Source organism: Cupressus sempervirens, chromosome 1 (genome assembly GCF_028749045.1).
Source record: "Cupressus sempervirens isolate cs-2001-9-10 chromosome 1, ASM2874904v1, whole genome shotgun sequence".
NCBI lineage: Eukaryota > Viridiplantae > Streptophyta > Pinopsida > Cupressales > Cupressaceae > Cupressus > Cupressus sempervirens.
In genome coordinates, this window is record NC_143118.1 from 19,076,804 (window position 1) to 19,099,041 (window position 22,238).

Sequence of the window (22,238 nt, forward strand, 5' to 3'; positions counted from 1 at the left end):
CAAATGATGTCTACAATGATCAAAATTGAAAACAAGTTGCAACAAAACAAAGTACAGCCCAACACAAAGGAAACCATGCCAGGAAAACGATCCTCAGACCTAAAACACTCAAGATATCCATCATATAGCAAAAATGCCAAAAATATGATAGAAAGAGCATGGGCCAAAATATAAGAAAAAGGACCACATTTTTGAAAAGGAGACAAAACCAACTTTCCAAAAATATAAAGTTTTCAAAAAATTGACATGGGACGCAAAAGATATGCATGTTTGAGTCAAAAACACAACTTTGGACTTCAACTGAAAAAATGGGCAACAAGACTACATCAAAAACTAAAAATACCTACACCAATATCTTTGTCTCGGAACCAGCTTTTTGACACTTCTTTTGGATTGGAAAAATACATCCGTATGCTCAAGTTATGGCCAAAAAATTGAAGGTAGGTCAAAAAGGACCTAGGAGAGGTGCAAGGGGCACATGATGCAGTGCTGACATCATGCTAACGTCAGCATTTCACTCGATTAAAATTGATGGTCTGCGGCTCGTCGGTGCTATCTGGTTCATGCCATCTTCTTCCTTGGAAGTTCTTCAGATCAGCAGTTTTCTTCTTGATGGTAAATTTTGTGGCTTCTTCATGCTTCAGTGATGCTCTTCATGATCACTCTTGTTCCTGTTTTAGGGGACATTCCCCTAGTTGGAGGCTTCTTCAGGTCTTCACTAGGTTCTTACCTCTTTTTGGGAGAGGATTTTTCCCATGTGGTTTTCTCTCTTTGCCCATTTTTAGAGGTTGCATTTTCTTTGCATTGTACATGGGTACCTAACATGGCCTCATTGCTGGGACCCATTCTGCATTTCTTAGTTTGTGAGCTTAAGGAATTTCCCTAAGTAAGCTTAAGTAAATAGAATAAATAATTAGTAAATTAATTATTTACTCTAACAGCAACAATGTGACCAACTTCTTCACAAGAAAAATAAAATCAATGGAGTTTTGCCTTTATATTTACCTTTGCCTTTTGGTAACCTTCTTGCGAGTAGGGCTTCAATGGCTTCAAGGTCATCATCATATTCTTCTTCTTCTTCTTTTGAAATAAAGGGGTAATAAATTTATTGAACTTTAGAACAACACATTACAAAACAACAAAGGGCCAAAGCCCCTGGGACCACCAGAGACCACAAGAAAACACAAGAACTAAATCATTCCTCCCTAATACCACTTACATCTTTTGCAAGAGTCCTCTCCAAATCTTGACATAACTTGTAGGGCATCTGCTCCCACTCATCAATCTTCTTGCCATCAATATTTTCTAACACCCATTTTGCCAGATAATCAGCCACCCTATTCCATTCCCTTAGAATATGGACACAAGACACTAAATCCATCAAAGAGCTAACCTGATATTTGCTACACTATTGTAGACAACTGCCAACTAACATCAAAAATCTTCCTCTCAAGGAGTAGATTGACTAGAACCTGAGAGTCAAACTCAGAAATCACCTTATGCCACCCTAGAGCATAAGCCCACTTCAAAGCATAAAGGATAGCCAAACCTTCCATCCTATTAATAGTCTGCATCCCTTTATTAGTCGAGAAAATAAAAACGATTGATCCAAAAGAATCCCTACCAATCCCACCAATCCTAGCTGGACCTAGATTGCCCATGGAAGAGCCATCCATATTAATTTTCAAAGAACCAGTAGGAGGGGGCAACCATCTCCCCATCCTTTGAACTTTTTTCTTTGCATGTCTACCTCTCCTAATGCAAGCTGAAGTTGGAGATATCCCCTGTATTCCAAACCTATCAACCATCTCAACATCACCTTTCTCAAGCGGCAACACAATCTCACTCTTAGCTTCAACAATATCTTGGATCATTCCCATAATTCTAAGCCAAACTTGTTGAATCCCCAATTTTTCACCCTGAAAGATTCTTCGATTCCTTTCCAACTAGACTTGCCATAGCAGAAAGATGGGTCTAGCTTATGAAACATCTTGCAAGAAGGGGGCCCAGGAGGGGGGTCTCCCCAGTCTCATCCAAAACTCAGCCAAGGAGGAGGCATGAATGCATGGGCATTTCCAAACACCCCACCAGAAATGCTAGAGTTGTAGGGTGAAAGAACAATGAAAGAATAAGTGCAGAGAGTCTTCCTCCTCACTACTACAAAGAACACACCTTGAAGGGCCAGAAAGACTCCTCTTCCAAATATTGTCCCAAGTCAAGCATCTATTCCAGACCAAAGTCTAAATAAAGAAATTACACTTTGGCCAAGAAATCTTATTCGAAACCTTCTTCCACCAATGAACCTCCCCCCCCCCCCCCCCCCCCACAAGTTGTTGGGAGAGCAACTCCTAATACCTAGAAGAAACAATGTAAGCACCCTTGGGATTAGGGGACCATGCCAACACATCATCATCCATAAGGGCGCTATAGTTTCTACAAGAAAGAATGTAATGAAGCTCAACGCACTCCTCCAAACCAAAAATAGGTCATTCCTTAGGGTTCTTCCATCTCGCCTCCACTAATTGCCCCTAAAGGGAAAAGGACTTAAAGTCACGCACCCTTGACCATCCTGCTTCACAAAACCTCTGGGACAATATACACAAATGAGGATATTGGATGACCATGGGAGGGTATCCATCCTAGGCATCATGCCAGAAATGTGCCTCTAACCCACTCTTGCAAATCCAAAATAGGTCACCCTTAATGAGCGCAACCCTTTTCTTGAGAGTATTCCAAATCAATGATCCTTTCCTTGTCAAGCTATACCGAGGGATATCTCTCTAGGGGATCCCTAGAAAGTACTTTTGAGTCAAAATTATGGCTCGCACACGGTCCTATTCCACACACCATCGCCAATACAAATTGGCTACCAGAGTAGTACCAGATAGCAATGATTGTTGTAATCCAAGACCACCAAACTATTTTCGACTATAGAAAACCTCCCTTTTTATAAGGCTCCACTTAGTAGAGGATAAATTACCAGCCCATAAAAATTGTCTTGCTAAGGAATCAAGGTCCCTAACAAAGCCCATCGGTGCTACCTAAATCATACACCTATAGAGAGGAAGAGCCTGAACCATAGATTGGAGCAGTTGGACCTGACCTACAAAGGATAGCCAACAATGGGTCTAGTGAGTGACTTTAACAAGAAACTTATCCATAATAACTTGCCAAGAATCCCTAGATTGCTTGCCAACTGAGATAGGAATCCCAAGGTAGAGTAGTGGAAGACTCCCAATTTGGAATCTAAGAATATGAGCAACTCTCCTCTGAATGGATGGTGGGGTGTTGAAGAAGAAAATGGAAGACTTTCCCTTGTTAATTGACTGGCTTAAAGCATCAAGATAAACATCCAACACCTTGTGTATATTTGAAGCCTCCCTAACAGTAGTCATGCCCATCAAAGTCGTATCATCCACAAATTGTAGGTGAGATTGTATAAGAAGGCCACCTCCCCATTGCCAGCCTTGAATGAATCCCCCTTCTACATTCCTTTTTATCAACTATCCCAAACCTTCCACCAAAATAAGAAATAAGTAAGGAGAGATGGGGTCCCCTTGCCATAAACCCCGAGAGGCACCAAAGAGATCAAAATGCTCCCCATTAATCAAAACTGAGAAAGAAGTTGAATTCACACAACTCATAACCCAATGAATCCATTCCTCCTCAGAACCAAAGGCTCCCAAAACCTTTTGGAGGAAGGACCATCAAACTCTGTCATAAGCCTTGGCCATGTCCAGCTTGATGAACATAGCCTTGTGTTTAGAGTTGGCAATGTAATGAATAGTCTCAGTAGCTACAATCACCCCATCCAAAATTTGGCGGCCCGCCACAAAGCCACTTTGTTCTTTAGAAATTAGCAGTATTAGCCACTTTTTTAACCTATCAGCAATCAACTTAGATATAATTTTATAAATAACATTGCAAAGATAGATAGGGTGAAATTGACTTAACCGATCAGCCCCCTCCCCCTTGGGGATGAGAGCAAGGTAGGTAGAGTTCAGGGCTCGAAGCATTTGCTTATTCTTCTTGGACTCTTGAACAACTGCTAATAAATCCAACTTGATAATGTCCCAAAATTCCTAGAAGAACTCAATCGGGAAGCCATCTAAATCGAGAGCTTTTCCTTTTTTCATCTGGAAAACTGTCTTCTCCAACTCCTCCAAAGATATGGCACTCATAAGATGCTCCTTGATTTCCAAAGAAACCAAAGAAGGAATACAAGAGAGGACCTAAGCCTCATCAACCAAGTCCCCTTGCAATTCCTCTCTAAATAAAGAGGTAAAATACTACATAGCTTCATTTGAGATATCCTAAGTAGAAGAAATAACCTCCCCCCTATCAGTCACCAAAGTTGATATAGAATTACCATGTTGTCTGGCCTTCACTGAATTGAAGAAGAAGGCAGTGAGCATTCTTATCACCCTCTTGAAGCCACTTAATCCAAGCTTTTTGTTTCCAATAGATTTCCTCTCTCAGCTCCCATTCTTCCAAGGTTTTTAAAGCCCTAACTTCCTCCCACAACAAATACTCAGACACCCCATCCTCCCTAATCAACCTGGTAATATCATTCAACTCAGCTTGTGCAACTTTTTTTGCATGGTAAATGTTTCCAAAGCATTATCGGTTCCACTGTTTGAGTTGATACTTAACATATTGGAGGAGCTTAGCAAAATTATACTACCATCCCTCCACCAATCAACAACACATCCATATAGGTCAGGATCCCTCAACCACATGAGCTAGAATTTGAAAGGTGTCTTTTGAGGCAACCAGATAGAAGAAATAACTAGCTTTATGGGCCAATGATCCAAACCTCTCCAATCTAATATCTTAGAATTGGAAGACCACAATATACCCACCTAGAAGTAGGAAACCATGAAACGATCTAATCATTCAACAATGCATCTATCTCCCACCCTTCTATTGTTCTAAGTGAATTGACCATTACTAGGCTTGATGTCCACAAGATTTAGTGCTAATATATTATCCCGGAATAACACAAAAGAGGGCTCAAGTCTTGCATTACCTCCCCATTTTTCAGTTAAATCAAGAATAACATTAAAGTCTCTAGCAATAATCCATGACAAGTAAGGAAATAGGTTGCAAACAAAATGAATATTATTCCATACAAGAATTTTACCTTGGAACTCAATGGGAGCAATGACATTGGAGAAAAGAACAGATTCTCTTGACTCATGGCACAAATAAACCATGGATAAGGAGGACTTAAAGGATATCCACCACAGAGGTTGGATCTTTGGTGGGTTCTAGAAACATGCCACATACCTCGAAGATCCCTGAGCTCCAATGCACTGACACTGACCATTCTTCCACAATTTAGGTGCTATATTAATCATGCATTAAATAGAAACCTTGGTCTCATGAAGAAAAAGAACATTAGGAGAATGACTTCTAACCAATTCCCAAACAACTTTTTGTCTAGGGCTGTTGTTCAAGCCCCTTACATTCCATGAAATAATGATCATTTTGGAGGAGTCAAAAAATGGGAATCCAAGGTATTAACAGATCCTGATTCCACCAAAGTCTCCCCTATCATCCTAATCTTTTCCAAGTCCTTCTTTTAGCCAGTTTTAACACTTTTCTCTGAAACCCCCTTCTTTCCATCCTTTTGAAGAATGCCCAAGCGAGGAGAAGACTTACCACGCTTATACATATTCAAAACAACAGTCCGTGTAGGAATGACAGTGCCCCCTTCTCCCTGTCCCAAATCAAAATTTGGCCCTAATATCATATGGGCCCTTGTCTGCCCATTTGTGACTATAGGCATGGCATATTCCTCATCTGGAGCAGAAGGAAGAATGGGAGTGTTATTCTTCAGGCCAAAATCTGCCACATACTCATCCACGCTGATTAATCCTAGATTAACTTCTTGCTAACCCAATTCATCCAAGACCTTAAATCTATTAAAACTATCCTCATCTTGTCTCTCCATTAGAGTCCTCTTCTGACCTCTATTTCGATTTTGAGCCTTAACCTGAACAAAACCATCAACATCCTTTCCCTCACCAGAAACAAGCTTCTTCCCTTTATCAGCACCAAAAGTGTTACGAGGAGGAGGCGGAGGCTGCTGCTCCATTGTTTTAGCCTTCGGGCATCTTTGCAATAGGTGGTCATATTCATGACAAAAGCGACATCAGAAAGGAAGGGTCTCATAATGTAGTTGTTGCACCCAAGAATGTGAGCCCCCACATATTTCCACCGCATTTGGCAATGGTCTACTCAAATCAAGTTCCACACAAATTCGAGAAAAAGTCATTACTTTCTTACCCAGGGTTTGTGTTGAAGACCCCACTGGCTTTTTGAGCATCAATCTAAGCATATTAAAAACATCCTCACAACAACATTCTATTGGAAATCTGGGTAATCGAACCCACATCGGAACACGATTTGGAAGCTCCTCAGAAGGATTAAATCTTGCATGCCATGGCTTGATGAATAGCCCAACTTGGTTGTGAAAATAGGGCCTGCCCTCAAAAACCCTATTGTGATTAGCCAAGCAGATAAATGTGACCACGAAAAAGTTATTTGCAAGCAACGTGACCTCCATTTCACCCTCTTGTTCCCAAATTCTTTGAGCCTAAGTTTCTAGAAATTGAAGAGATACTCTTAATCCCAAGAATTTGCAATATAGAGAGTGCTTGGAATAGTATTCAACATCCTCAACAATCATTTCAAAAGGGATTTACCAGTTTAGGTCTTTCTTTGTAGTGCTCAAGGCAGCCATTAATATTCGTGATCCAAGATCCACCAGGTAAGCTCGATTCCGTAGCTCCTGTAATCTGAGAAAAAAGGGCATTTTCATAAACCCTCGCTCCTTGTCCTGGCAGAGTCAAGCCCCCCATAGCATGAAAATCCATGTTGGGTGTACCCTAGAAGGCTCATCTAGAGATAGTTGCACACGGCCCTAGATAGTCCACAATAAGGGAAATCCATCCCGGGCACCTCCAAACAAACGAGCAACCTGCCCGCAGAAGGGTGGCTAAAAAAGGAGCAAAGCAGTGCCTTTGTAGAAGTATGTAATAGAATCCCACCCCCACACGAAAGAACAGACATCCCCACCTTCGCATGCACAACAAGATCAGAGGCAAGCTAGGGCACGACTGCCCTAGCCCGGCATCAAGTTGCAGACAGAAAATTCGTTCATATTCCTCAAAGACAACCACCTGATTTTATATATTACATTCTGAAGTTCGATTCTTCTTCTTCTTCACTATTAGACTGTTTTCCTTTTTAGTTTCCTCCCTTTCTATCAAGGGTTAGTCTAGAGTTGAATGTTGATTCGATGTTGTGAGATCCAGGAAGATAGTTATCAAAGTTATCCAACTCAAAAGCTATTAACCTTCCCACTAGTGCATCCAAAGTTGTATCACTTTTGGGATCTCATCTCATCTCTTGAATAACTAAAACTCTAATTACATAGATAAGAAGAAGGGTTCTTAATACCTTGTTGACTACTATTGTATCTTCTAAGAAGAAGGGTTCTTAATACCCTGTTGCTCCTGAAGCTCTGATTGCACTCGCACTTGCTTTGATTCTCTCACTATATTTTTCAATATTTTCATCTTCTCTCATCTTCGTCCGATCAAATTGACCTCTTAAACTTTATGCTTTTTCTCTCCTCACATTGTCATCTCCTCCATAGATCTTTTGCGGATGGTTCCATATTTCATAAAAACTAGGACAATTTTTGACTTCATCAAATTCAACATAATTGAGAGCAGAAGCAATGTCAATCATCATTGTGTTGTGATTCTTTTTATCTACCATCTAATCCATAGTCAAAGGATTAGGAGGTGACACATATTGGTTCTCTAGGAATTTTAGGCCTATATCTCCAATGGTTCCCAAATAGTCAATTACCACTAAAATAATTCTAAATACCTTAGATGTCAATACAAACTTCCTTTAAACTCACGACTCAATTAGAATTAGATATTCACTGTAACTCGGATAACAATCTTAAGATAATGATGTGTATTAACCTTTAGTGACTTAGTTGTAGACAGATAAAGCAATAAGCAAACAACATGAACACATGAAACACCAAGATTTAATGTGGAAACCCAATTTGGTAAAAATGCCAATGAAACTAGTTACAACTTTTTATTCTTATGAAGTGAGCCCTATTAAGAGCCAACCTTGTTAAAGGTTACAAAATACACTATAAGGTGCGACCTTGTTAAAGGATTTGAATCACCCTGTTAGGAGTGGCCTTGTTAGAAGTCTTAAGACACTTCAATCTAGAAATGCCACCTGGTTAGAGGATTTACAAAATGACTATTAAGTCAACTCTGTTAAGAGATTTCTTCACTACTACAATTGTTAGAGAGTAACAATGATTGATCTGATAGACGAAGCAACTAAATTGTAGATTCATATCATTGTTTTGACTTATCCTCTAGATACTCCCTGATCAGAATATTCTTTGCAACTCCTTGGATACTCTGCTCTAAATCAAATAGCCTTCTTTATACACATCTTAACTTCTTCTCTTCTTTCTCATATATCAATCCACATCTTGACCTTTCATATATATGAAATCCAACGTCAAGTCAGATTGAATATCCTTTCAAATAAACAAATAACATCCACTGAGTCGGGTTACATAAACCAACTAATAAATAAAGCTAATTTGTTGTAAGTAAGCTAAAATTGAAAACTAGGTCACTCGGTTACTATTGAGTTCCTTGGTAACTGCCCTGACTCGGTTTACATTGAATTCCTTTGGTAAATGATATGACTCGATTTATATAGGAATCTCTAAACTTGTGCTTCTCATGAACTTATGCTCAACTAATACTAGAGTCTTCTGAACTTAGTTCCAACTTGTGGTGCTTGGTTAGAGTATAAAAATTGTGTAACATTAATGATATTATACAATTGAATAATTGTTATCAATATTTCTCAGCATTGTTGACAACTCGGCACACATCCACAAAAGGTGGAACATGCTAGAAGGGAACAAACTCCCGTGTTGTCAACAACTAACCACTACATGCATTAAATACAAATTATTAAATAAATGCATTTACCTAAGTAAGCTTAAGCAATAGAATAAATAATTAATAATTAATTAATTATTTACTCTAACAGCCCCCCTTAAGTGCAACTTAGGGAAATGCCTTAAGCTCACAAAACTAAGATGAATGCAGAATGGGTCCCAGCAACGAGGCCATGTTAGGTACCCAAGTACAATGCAAGAAAAGATGCAACCTTTGAAAATGGGGAAAGAGAGAAAACCACATGGGAAAAACCCTCCCCCCAAAAGAGGTAATCTAGTGAAGAACTGAAGAAGCCTCCAACTAGGGAAATGTCCCCTAAAATAGGAACAGTGAGTGATCATGAAGAAGCATCACTGAAGCATGAAGAAGCCGCAAATCTGTCAAACTGCTGATCTGAAGAACCTCCATGGAAGAAGAAGGCACGAACCGAGCATGTCTATATGGTAGATGATCCATCTCACCGAAATGCATAGGTAGCCAGCCACTGCAATCGCCTTGTATATATGATCAACCACTAAATACATAGTTCACACTATCAAACCATCGAACCACAGATGCATTAGAACAACAGCATAACCCCCCCTTAATGCAGATGGGGTGTGATGATAGGTAACTAAGAAGGTGGGCCAAAGTCTCCTGCAGACGAACCAAGAACGACGAGAGAGGAAAAGAGGTATAGACACCTATAAAGACACAGTCAAATTGACTCTACATGGGGCTAATGTCATGGAAGGAACACTCACTTGACAAAGGGAGAAGGCCTAAAATAGAAAACAACTATCCCCCCATGGTGCTTTATGAAAATAGTGCATGTACAACTGACTCAAAACAACGTTCACGATCCCCTGAATGCAAAAGTGGCACTTTATCTCAGTGCGATACATAAAAGTTCTTCAAAATGATAGCTACAATGACCAAAACTAAAAACAAGCTACAACAAAACAAAGTACAACTAAAAACAAGAGAAACCATGCCACGAAAATGATCCTCAGGCCTAAAATACTCAAGATATCCACCATATAGCAAAAATGCCAAAACTATGATAGAAAGAGCATGGGCCAAAAACTAAGAAAAAAGACCACATTTCTAAAAAGGTGACAGAACCAGCTTTCCAAAAATATAAAGTTTTCAAAAAATAGGCATGGAACGCAAAAGATATGCTTGCCAGAGTCAAAAACACAACTTCAAACTTTAACTATAAAAATGGGCAATAAAAAGCATCAAAACCTAAAAATACCTACACCAAAGTCTCTATCTCGGAACCAGCTTTTTGACGCTTCTTTTGGATCTGAAAAATACCTCCGTATGCTCAAGTTATGGCCAAAAAACAAAGGTAGGTCTAAAATGACCTAGAAGGAGAGTGCAAGCAAGGATGATGTAGTCCTGACATCATGCTAACGTTAGCATTTCACTGGAAAAAATTGACTGCCACATCAGATGTTGCAACAAAAAAAGAGGCCACGTGGCAGTACCATGTGGCAGGTGGTTGACGTGGCAGGGGCCATGTGGCAATGTGCCACGTGGCAGACTTGCCACGTGTCAAGCGATGAGTGGCTGGTGACTGGGCTGCCAAGGTGGCGAAACAGTCAACGAAGCGACTCAAGAGGGTGGCACCAGCAAAGGTGCCAGGAAGGAGTGGCCCGCTGGCAGCGCCGGGTCGCAATGGAGAAACTACAACTCGTTGCAGAGGGTGGTGGCGCGGCCTAACGACTGGCGGCGCTCCGCAACGGGTTGTGGACGACGGCGAAGGAGGCTGCAGAGCAGTGTGGGGGCGGTGGCGCAGTGGCGCGGGGGTGCTGCTGCGGCGACACTCCCACAAATTATTATTATTTTTTTAAATGTTGATCTGTCCGTATGACCGTACGAAATGCCGTGAAATGAATTTTTTTTTGCCTCCTGGAGCTCTGTCTCTAAAAATGACAAGTTTTATATGAATCCTGACTGCAAATGGCCTTCCAGATCCAATGGTGATGTTCGTTTGGCCCTAATGTGCTCCAAAAAATCACTGATCCCCCGATTTGAAAAAAATGCACAAACAAACTAGGGTTTGTGACTTCAAATCATGGCTTCAAAGTTCTTCAACGAAGCAGCAACAGGAAGGCTCTGATACTATGTTGGAGTTGATGAAAACCAACTCCGAAGATGCCCAAGATCACCTGCATGCGAAAACCTGTCAAAGAGAAGCCAAGGAGAGGAAGAGCATGGAGCAAGGGTAAAACCCTAAACAAACATGAGAGACAATATGTGCAAACACAAGAAGAAAATGTATTTACAATATGCACAATGCCTTTTGAAAATACAATGAGAGAGCCTGCTTATAAAGAGCTCATGGAAGCTTGTAGAACAAGTTGGAAGGTGGTAGAAGATAAGCTTGACAACTTAGCACACATCCACAAAAGGTGGAACATGCTAGAAGGGAACAAACTCCTGTATTGTCAACAACTAACCACTACATGCATTAAATACAAAATATTAAATAAATGCATTTACCTAAGTAAGCTTAAGCAATAGAATAAATAAGAAATAATTAATTAATTATTTACTCTAACATACTTGAATGGGTTGATTCTCCTTTTATTTAGGGGTCTTTTTTTAAACAACAACCTCTTCCTCCACTTTTGTTACTATCTCCTCTCCTTCCTCATCCTCATCCTTGGAGGAGGACTCCCTCATTTTTTAATTCAAGGGTTTATTGGGCTTGCCTTTCTTCCTTTGTCTATTAAGGCATGAAATAATGTTTTTAGTAGACCCTGTTTCAATTTATTTATTGTCCAACCCCATGTTATATTCTAAAGTTAGAAAGGTTATATTTAAAAAAGTAATTAATGAATGCAAATTCCTAATTTTTTATTTGTTGAATTAGAATTTGTTGGGGTTTTAGTGATTTTTGTGAAAATAAAAAATAGAAGAAAATTGTGAAAAAGAGAGGTTGGATGAGATAAGGTTACTATCATCTAGAATTTTCCGCTGACCGTTCTTTCTGTCTAAAAGGCTCTATCCAATCAAGGTCCAAAACATGGATTGCTGAACTTTGAAATTGCCCAGTCCTCAACTCTGCTTGCTTCCCTAGTCACCCTGCCTTCTATTTGCCCCAACCTTTCTCTTGCCTATTTTGTGCACTAAGAACAACCACCAAAAACTTTGTGCCATAAATGACTAGCCAGATCACAAAACAAAGTTGAAAAATGTGGAAGCGGTGCCATTGGACTAGCCAAGAAATAAGAATAAAGAAAGAAAAGAAACTCATGTAATTCTACTCCATGACTAGAAATCATAACATAAGAATTTTTTCCAAAGAAATCTAAGTGTAAAAATGCCCAGTTGAATTCTTTGTGTCAAACTCAAGCCTTTGCATTTGTGTTTAGAAGATATCAAAAATCACTATTTTCTACTCTCGTAACTCAAAATTCAATGGGATCAAGATACATGCTTACAAAGAAATGGTTAGGGTATGTGATGACTATTTGGGTGCAAGCCATTGGTGGAAATAATTACACATTTGTTAACTGCTTCGTGGCTCTCAAGGTTGCTTTGGGGTTAAATCAGTTGCAACTCAATAACTTGAGCATCACCAAAGACATGGGGAAAGCTTTTGGTTTAGTTGTGGGGTTTCCATAGAATTATTTTCTCGCTTGGGTGATCTTGTTAATTGGTTCTCTGGAAGGACTCGTCGGTTATGATGCCTAATGCCTTGTGAGCTAGAGGATTCGACCCTTGCCTTATTGGTAGGTAAAAATTTTAGTGGTTTTTGCTCTGTTTTGGTTATGTTATTTTGTATGTGTGCTTCATAACGACTTGAAATGACATCACAGATGTGTGTTTTCCTTTGCATGGGAGAAAAAAAATGACATGGAAGAACACAACTATGGTGGTGATTTGCAGGCAAAACTTCTCAAAGAACATAGGCACACATGCCCTGTTGTGGGGATTCTGAATGACTACATTGGCCTCAGCCCCATCATTTTTACCGATATTTGTAGTGTAGTATTTTCTAGCAACCCTTCATCATTTTTACTAATGCTTATGCTCGTTCTAGGCCTTGTTTGCTTCACGACAACCATTGTGTTTACTAAGCTCATGCCTAGTGCAACTATCGTATTACTCTTCTATTCTTTTTTAGATGCCATTATAAAATAGGCTTCTCTTTAAGGAGACCTTTGAGAGCCTTTTCAAATTTATATATACAATATAGGAGGTGGCTATCCTCTCACAAAAATGTACATTTGACCAATTTTCAAAAGATAAAAAACATCATGGATTTTTTTGAAAATTTGAGCGTTTGATCTTCGTGATTTGCATAGTTTGCAGTCTAAAACAACAAAAAATTTAGAAAAAAATCACTATGTTTTCGTGAATTTGGATAAAAAAAGTTTGACTTTGTTTTGTCTTTGGTACCTTTTTGTGGTAGATTAGCCTGTAACTACAATATGTGTGCTCAAGCGCTATTTCCAATGAGATTCTCTGATCCAACAGAAGAATGTTGATGTCTCGCAAGGTAGATACAAATAATTTTATAGAAATTTAGTGTTGAGTTCAACATAAATTTACATAAACTTTTCTTAGTGAGATGTCCATATTCTGTGCCAAGCTCCCAACATCAAGGATTCACTTGCCCATTATATCAAACATATAAGTGAAATCTGAAGATTGCAAATGACCCTGGGTAGGAAAAAATGAGGGGTTGAGCACAAGAATGAACCAACCACTATCATGAATCATAACTCAAAGATGCATTTCTTTTTTCAAACGTGGTCACTTCCATTTAAATTCATTTATGATGAGGTTGCTGAATCTGGCACCACACATGTTGATTGTATATGCTAGGAAGCTTCCTCTTTTTTAAATAGACAATCTTAACAGATCTAATTGCATACCCCATGGACCCACGACACTGGCAAAATATATTGGTTTTGTTTTTTCATTGTACAATGAAATTGTTTGAAAATTTATGACATTAGTTTGCAAATTATTTTATACTTTTTTTCATGCTTAAACAAATTATGACTATACCCCATTCTTTGGCTCTATTTGTGCATGGGTAGAAATGATGTGGCAAAGTTTGTTTGATCATGCTTTTCACTTACTGATGATGGTGTTTGTCGTAAATGTTTCTACATCATTTCAACATATTTTTTGTGGAAAAAAACTTTTTTAGAATTTTTTAAGAAATTTTATAATTGGTATTTTTTAAATTAAAAAATAAATTTAAACATTTAGAGCAGGCAATAAAAAAAGCAATGTGCAATGGAGATTTTTTTAGATGTAGTAGTGAATTCATGCATCTATTTAGTGAACATCCTAAATATAATCTAAATAATTAGCTAATATAAACAATTTAATATAAATTAATCTGTGCAAATGAAAGAATGCTTATAATCATTTTATTCTTTGTATAAATTTTGACAAATAGTTTATCAATATACATTATTAGAGTGGAATAAAGTAGATTTACTAGTACGACAAAAATATTTCTTGATTTATATTTTCTTAATTTATTTGATATTATCAGAAGATTTCTAGGATAAATTAATTTATTGAATTATTTAGTTCATTTAAAAAGCTTGTATAATAATTGAAGGACTTGTACACTAATTGACCTGACTAAATATACTCTAATTATACACATGTTTCAACTTAAAATGTTATATATACATAATTTCTTCTAATATATCCTTCTCAAACACATTTTTCTTCTATCATATGTTCATTTTATATCAACTTTCTCATATTTGTGATATTGCCTACTTTCTCTATCAACTTTCTCATATTTGTAATATTGTTTACTTTTTAAGATGCACATAGACTAAGCATCAAAATCATGCCAGGTACCAAAGACAGTTGGATGAAACTAAATATCAGTTGCTACAGCTCCATGTTTGTGAGATGAAATGCTCTAAACAACTTCAACAACTCATTAAGTTTCATGTGCAGCCATAATGTTCCTCATGAATTGCTATTATTTAGAGTTTGTGACTTGGTTCTCTTGTACGACTGTTGTTTGTAACTTGTTTTTCCAACCTATGAGCTCATTGTTATGCATTGTTCTTGGATGGTATTTTGGTTTACCAATCTGTGAGCTCGCTGATATAGTCTTATAGTGTTGAGTTAGTTCTTAATTTTTTTTTACAGCCTTTTGTCTGCTACTCTCCCTATTTGTAATTTATTAGCTTACTTCAAAAAAGAAAAAGGAAAGAAGATGCACATAGGCACTACAACTCGCTCTTGTTAAAATAGAACAAATTTATTTTCGCTAATTGAAGCCTATAATCTCATTGATGGAAATAAAGGAAAAGTTGCACTAATTGAAAACTATAAGTGGCGGTCTCTCACTTAAATTAAACTAGACTAGCAAAGACAAAAGTAAGTGCAAACTTTAACAATTCACACTGAAAAGTAGATTGAGATGGAGAATCAAACATTTTAGAGTGTCCCATTGAAATGTTGTTTGGCAATAACTACATTGTAGTCAAATATAAGGTAACATCTAGAAAAAACGAGGAATAGATTAATCTAATAAAAGTCCATGCTACGTACGTAAGCTTGAAAAAGACCCCATTACAAGGCGACAAATGAGCGAAGCGAATTCACACGAATCTCTCCATTCTTTTTCGCCCAATTCCACTTTATCTGCGGTGGAATTTAGAAAGGACGCACCGTGTTCGGCATGGTCGGTTGAAGAGGCCAATAAATAAATAAAAATTGTCTTCGAATTCTTTGTAGGCATTTACTAAATTAATATGTTTTTATAGATAGGGCTAATAAATCGACGCGTAAAGGAGTTGAGGAAGCGATTTTGTTTCAGATTGGCCCTCCGATTTAGTTCCTCCCAGGAGCTGCGGGTTTAACTGGTTTGAAGTACTGCTGCCACTTTTTAGCTCCTGTTTCGGCGAGTATTTGCTGGTCATTTTTTTACAAGAGATTCGGGGAACTGGGGGCTTTCTGAAGAATCTGAACAAAAGTCGAGGATCGCACGGCTGTGGATGTAAGTGCTGTCTATTTGTTTTGTTTTGTTTCCCTTGAGTGGTAATTGCTGTTGGAATATATAGGTTAGATCCGATTTGATTTGAATTGGCAATAAGTGTTAGGATTACTAGGGTTATTAGGGTTTTAAGATTTCATCATGTTGCGTATGTTTGTTTGATCTGGTTGAAATGCTTTGTTTGGTGAAAATAGTGGCTCTGAAACGTTCGTTCGGTGCTGTATTTATGCAATTGCTCTGACGAAGTTTTGATTGTAATCGTAGTTTGTTTTGATGATGTTGCTGTCTGGGAAGAAGTACTTAGTGACCGGATCGTTTTGTATTCCTTTTGGTTTTCATGGACTTGTTTGGCTGGAGTTATAATTTGTCTGTTTTTTTTTGTTTTTGTTTCGTTCAATCTGGTGACAATTTATTAAGTTTATAATATCGCTTGCATAAATTTCGTCTTTCTTTATGCCCTGGTTTGTTTATTGATAGAGGCATAAATGATTGCTCCAATTGTCCCACCACTTGTCACTCGATCAAGAGGGCCATCTTCACGTCTATCAGTTGAACACTTAACTGATCTCTTTTTCTTGGATCTTTATTGGTCCCGTTTTGCATAAGTGGAGGACCACTTGTCACTCGATCAAGAGGCATGACGTCTTCATGTCTATCAGTTGAACACTTAAACGATCTCTGTTTTTGGATCTTTATTGATCCCGTTCTGCATAAGTGGAGGGCACGAAAGAGATCTTCTTCATCTCTCTTGTTAGTTAGCTTTGTTTGTCATTTAGCTTCATCGATGGCGCACATGACGACTAGCTTTTCGGCCTTCCATTTAGCTGTATTTTCTAAGTGCATGCAGGAGTTATTAATCGTTGGTGTATAACAAGCATTTAAGAATGTTCACCAGTTAAGACTTCAAGTTTTCTCACTTGAGAGTTTAGGTAGAGAACTCAACCTTGAATGACATCTTCATACAAGACAGTCTTCTAATTGAATTTATGTCTGGTGCTTTCCCATTCCAAGTTCACGTTAATGATATAACATTTGTTAGTCAATTCATTGGCTCCTAACATAGGCAACCTATGCATTAGTTTGGAATTGTCACATCATTAGCAGAATCTAGTCTCCCCCCAACTTGCCATTAATATAATTCCAAGGTCATGTTAATGATATGAACATTTGTTAGTAGGATTTCAATTCATTGGCTCTTAACATAGGCAACCTATTCTTAGTTTGGAATTGTTGCATCATTAGCAGAATTCTCGTTCTAGTCTCCCCCAAATGTGTTAATAAGATAAGATTTGTTAAAATGAGTTTTGATTTTCTTTATGTCAAAATGTTCTCTAGGCCCTTATGACATTGTTACATTGAGAGCATGTGGTGCCAAAATTATCTTACTGATCTTTATCTGTTTTATTTGATTTTCACTTAAGCTTTTGTGTACTAGGTTACTAGCCTATAGCTGCAAATGACTGCGGGATTGTGTCATGTCCCTTTCTTGCACTTAGTACCATTGAGTGCTTAATTGGTCTACTTGTCATCCCGGTATACTGATGTTTACAATAAGGGATGCCTTGCAGTCATAGAACTATCATTTGTTATCCCCTACATTGAAAACATTTATTATTTTCTAATTGGACTTTGGTATCTTAATGCAAGTCCATTTCATATGCTAATTTCAATGTCAGTCGATGATTCCCTTGTTCACGTCAGTATGGTTTTAAATTTTTACAATGAAGAAGCCTTAATCATGCCACTGTTAATTTCTCATTTGCTGGGCGCTGTGAAACATCTCTTCTTCAGTAACACCTGTGCATGCAAAAGGGAATGAAAGGGAGGGATTTGGTCAGGGGATGGATTTCTGGAAAAAGAGCAGATCTCTGAGTTTCTCAATTTGCTTGCTGTCTCTGTGAGTGCAATACTCCAAGATGCAAACATTTGAAGTTGTTTGGACGTAGCCCCGAACAAATTGAGTGAGCTTACCTCTGAGTTCGTTGTAGGTTTAAAGGTGTTGTTGGTATTTTGAAGATGGCACTGCATAGTTGGTCTCAATTATTTTAACAGCTGAAGAATTCCAGTTGTGTTGTTTTCTACATGCGAAGGAAGAGAGACCAAGTAGCTCTAGGTTGTGACATCGTATTGAAGACACACTGCTGGAAGAAGAAACTGTATTTTGAATAGGGGACGTTGGTTTGATTCAAGTTGATAAGAGTTGCTTGTCGCAGCAGTGGAACAACATCAACTCAGTTATGATATTATCGTGAAGGTTGGACAGAGTTTGAGTCACAGTTGGGAATCATGGGTAGAGATATTGTGTTCTCAGAATAACCTCTGCATTCATTCTTGAGTCCAACAATTAGATTTGTCTGAAGCATAGGTAGAACCATTCAAAGGAAAACACTGTGGAAGGGAGACAATAACACCAGTAACATCTCTAGGCATACTCTCAATCGCAAGGATACATCATTTACAGCTGGGACTGTGTTATCAGTTATGGCACCAGTAAACAAGTTCATTGAGCATAGTCTATTCCGTGTTCCACATTTCTTACAACATATTCTTCCATACCTGATTTTATTTGTAAGTTTGAGACTTTGAAGACACCATTTGGTTATAAAATCTGTATAGAAGTTGTTGAATACTGCTGCATGTGTAATGGTGAAAGACTATCCGTGATGAACATAGTCCATGTTTGGTTATATGTTCTTCTAACCTAAACTGCAAAAGTTTCGATTCTTGTTTACTAAGACTGCAAAACCAGACATTGGTTTCATATATTAAGGAGTTACAGGAAAACATTGAGACCAAATTTAATTATCTAAATTGAAAACCTTCAGAACAGGCCTAGGACAGTTTGGTCCTATACTTTGAAAAAATTACAGTCATATCTCTATCCGGGATGTTACGGATTGTGCCTAAAATCATTATATTATTATATAATTTTCTAGTTCTTTTCATGTCTTATAATTTTCTTTTTCCTAAGATGTCCTTCAGAGGCCCACTGACCATTACAATGGATCTAAATTCAATCCTGACCCGAGCTAGAAAGTTTTGTGGCACATATGCTATTAAACACTTACAAAGAGGTGAGGATACTACTGGTTGCTGGGGGGTTACACGCACTTGCCGGATGAATTCACCTGAAAATGATCAAATTCCAATAGTTTCACAGTTGCGAGCCCTAATACAGTAGACTATAATTAGGTCACACCCTAGCCAGCAGTTAGTAAATTGATCCATTGCAATTAACCATTAATTTTAAATTGTTTTTTTATAATGTTTTATTTGAGTTCTAGTGTTTCTCTACTCACGAGACACTTAATGACAGTTGCCAGTCGTTTAACTTCTCTATTTGTGATTCCATACAGTAAGTTGCAAATTGGATTTGGGTACGGTTACTTGGATATGTATACATTCTTTGTGGCTGGGTATGCTTTCAATATCATCTGTACCAAAAAAGAAGTAAAAATAAAAAAATGATAAAATTATATGCATATTTGTAGACTATAAACTATACTTTATTAATACTATAATATAAATCTTTACTATACTAAATAATTTTTTTGAAAATGTTAAGCAATAACATTAAATATTAAATATAATCAAATTCTTCATCCATAAATATTAGAACTTTATCTTTTTTTCTAGAAAGCATAATTTGTTAAATATTAATACAAATAAATTATAATTGAAAAATTTAATGTCAGTGTAAGGAGTATACAAATATCAAGAAGTTAAAAGATTTGGCAATTGGAAGTTGATCCCTTTCCTACTTACATGAATAGTGTAGGAGCAATATTTCCTTAACTGCAAACGTCAGGTGCTCTTTGCATTACAAAATTTTGCAAACTATCTATCCTTTCCAAAAAAATGCTAGCTGAAAAGCCAATTACAGTAGCAGAATGCAGCTGAGATCAACCATAACTCACACTCAGAATAAGATCTTTATTGAATGGAGCAGCAGCTTAGTAATGGAGTGACAGAGTAGATGAAAGAGATCTGTGCGTTAGAATGATTTATACATCTTTACATTCATTGGCTTGCAATTTTTTTGAATGAAATTTGATGAGCTTTATTTTTCCAAACACAAATAAACATTGGTTTAGAACTCCGTTCCTCACAAAATTCATATTTATGCTTACTATATTTTTGTCAAATTCTTGTATGTTTGCAACAAAGGTTATTGGTCCTAGAACAAATCAGTCTTGTCAAAAGTTGGAAGAATAGTTAAAGAGTTTTACCAAGATTTTGTCTAGTCACCTGAAACCAAGCTTTACTAGCTAGGAAGCTTGGCTGTGCTTGTTTTCAATTATTTATTCAGAGCAACATTGATCATATTTGAATGCATTCTGTGAAAGCATGGAGACAGAAAGAACATTTTCTGAATTAGTATTATAAATATGTGCACATGCTACTATTGGGTTTCTTGGACATGCACAGATGTAAGTTGAGAATACTTTCCAGATTTCAAGCAGAACATACATTGAAATGAAGATCTCAAAATGAGCAATTTATATTCATACGTTTTTGTGAGATAATATTGCTGATCCCTCTTTGTTTGAAATTTCCTTTATACAAGCATTCTTGATTTGTTGAAGGATCTGCTATTTATTCTGTCAGAACATTTGCGTGCATTCCTTTTCATGAAAGTATAAAGCCAAAAACTGCACTTCTAATGTTTCATTTCCTATTGAATAGAAAGTGCTGCATTTGTGCACTTAAGCTTGTACTTAAAATGTAAAATCGTGTTTATGCAAAAATTCACTAGATGTGGCATTAATAAAAGAGGCCATGTTGAATATCTAAAATGGTATACATTTTAATTTTAACATTCAGACGATGTTTGCTTGGCATTTGTCACAGGATTGAGTATCTAATGTGGTGAAGGAAATAGTGTTCTTAAGATTTTGCAAGTGGAGTTCTCCAATTGTAAAGAAAAGACTAAGAATGGCTGCTGCACTTGTTGAGAGAGCAACAAGTGATATGCTTATTGGTCCTGACTGGGGAATGAACATTGAGATCTGTGATATTCTTAATGGTGATCCCGGGTAGGAAACTTTCTTACCTAATTTAGTATTCTCGAGTTAGCTTTTCATAATTTGTTCATGTAACTTACTATATGTAAGTTTATACAACAATTACATTTTTTGCTTGTTATTCTATTTCTATCTTGAAAAGATTAATGAATGAGCACAATTCTATATTATTATTTATAACGTTTACTCAATTGAACCTTTTGTTTTCTTCTCTGTCATATTTTTTTATTTCTTCTGTTTAGAAACATTTAATGTAATATGTTCACTGATTCAATTCAAGTATGGTAGCTACTAGCATACCATATTTTTAGAGGAATATGGGTAAAGTAAGCTGAAAGACATCATTTTTGTTCATTATGCCACTTATGATATTGTAATTATTATATTATTATATTGTAATTAAATTTTAAAACATTATTATATTATGATATTGTACTTAATATTAAATTATTATTGAGATGTGATTATATTATTATGTTTCAATATATTTTCTTTATATATATATAGATATAGATATATATGTTAATGGATAAAGTATGCTGAAAGATATCATATTTGTTTATTATTCAACTTATAATATTGTAATTATTATATTATTGTACTGTAATTAAATTTTAAATCATTAGTATGTTACGATGTTGTAATTAATATTAAATTATTATTGAGATGTGACTATATTATTATGTTTCAATATATTTTCTTATTATATATATATATATATATATATATATATATATATGTTGTACTTTTTTTTGTTTTTTGTATTGAACAAGTTTTGAATTCAGCACCATCTAGGTGCCTACAACATGACTTTTACCATTACACCAAGTGCCTTTTGGTAAATTCTTATATTCTCATGTTTCCTATAAATTCTTTATAATTGCAAAAAAACTTATGGTATCAAATTATTATGTTCTTGTATTTCTATCGAACTCTTGACAAGAATAAAAAATCCATTAAGACTACATTTTTATTATTTCATTATTTTTTTATTTTATATTCATTATTATCCTTATCCTTATCCTTGAGAAAGAGGAGGATTTTATGTCCTACTTTGTTTTGAATGCATATACATTATGTGCCTACAACATGACTGTTACCATTACACCAAGTGCCTTTTGGTAAATTCTTATATTCTCATGTTTCCTATAAACTCTTTATAATTGCAAAAAAACTTATGGTATCAAATTATTATGTTCTTGTATTTCT

General features: G+C 36.7%; 1 protein-coding gene across 1 annotated transcript in view; it reads left to right on the forward strand.

Moving 5' to 3' along the window:
• Nucleotides 1–15,742: 15,742 nt before the first annotated feature.
• Nucleotides 15,743–22,238, forward strand: part of LOC149575947 (TOM1-like protein 3) — a 38,383-nt gene continuing 31,887 nt past the window's right edge. Inside the window, exons 1-2 of the mRNA XM_089816066.1 lie at nt 15,743–16,008; nt 20,857–21,041. Of these exons, the coding sequence (XP_089672192.1) occupies nt 20,941–21,041 (101 nt within the window). The 5' untranslated portion in view covers nt 15,743–16,008; nt 20,857–20,940. The remainder of the gene's footprint in view (nt 16,009–20,856; nt 21,042–22,238) is intronic.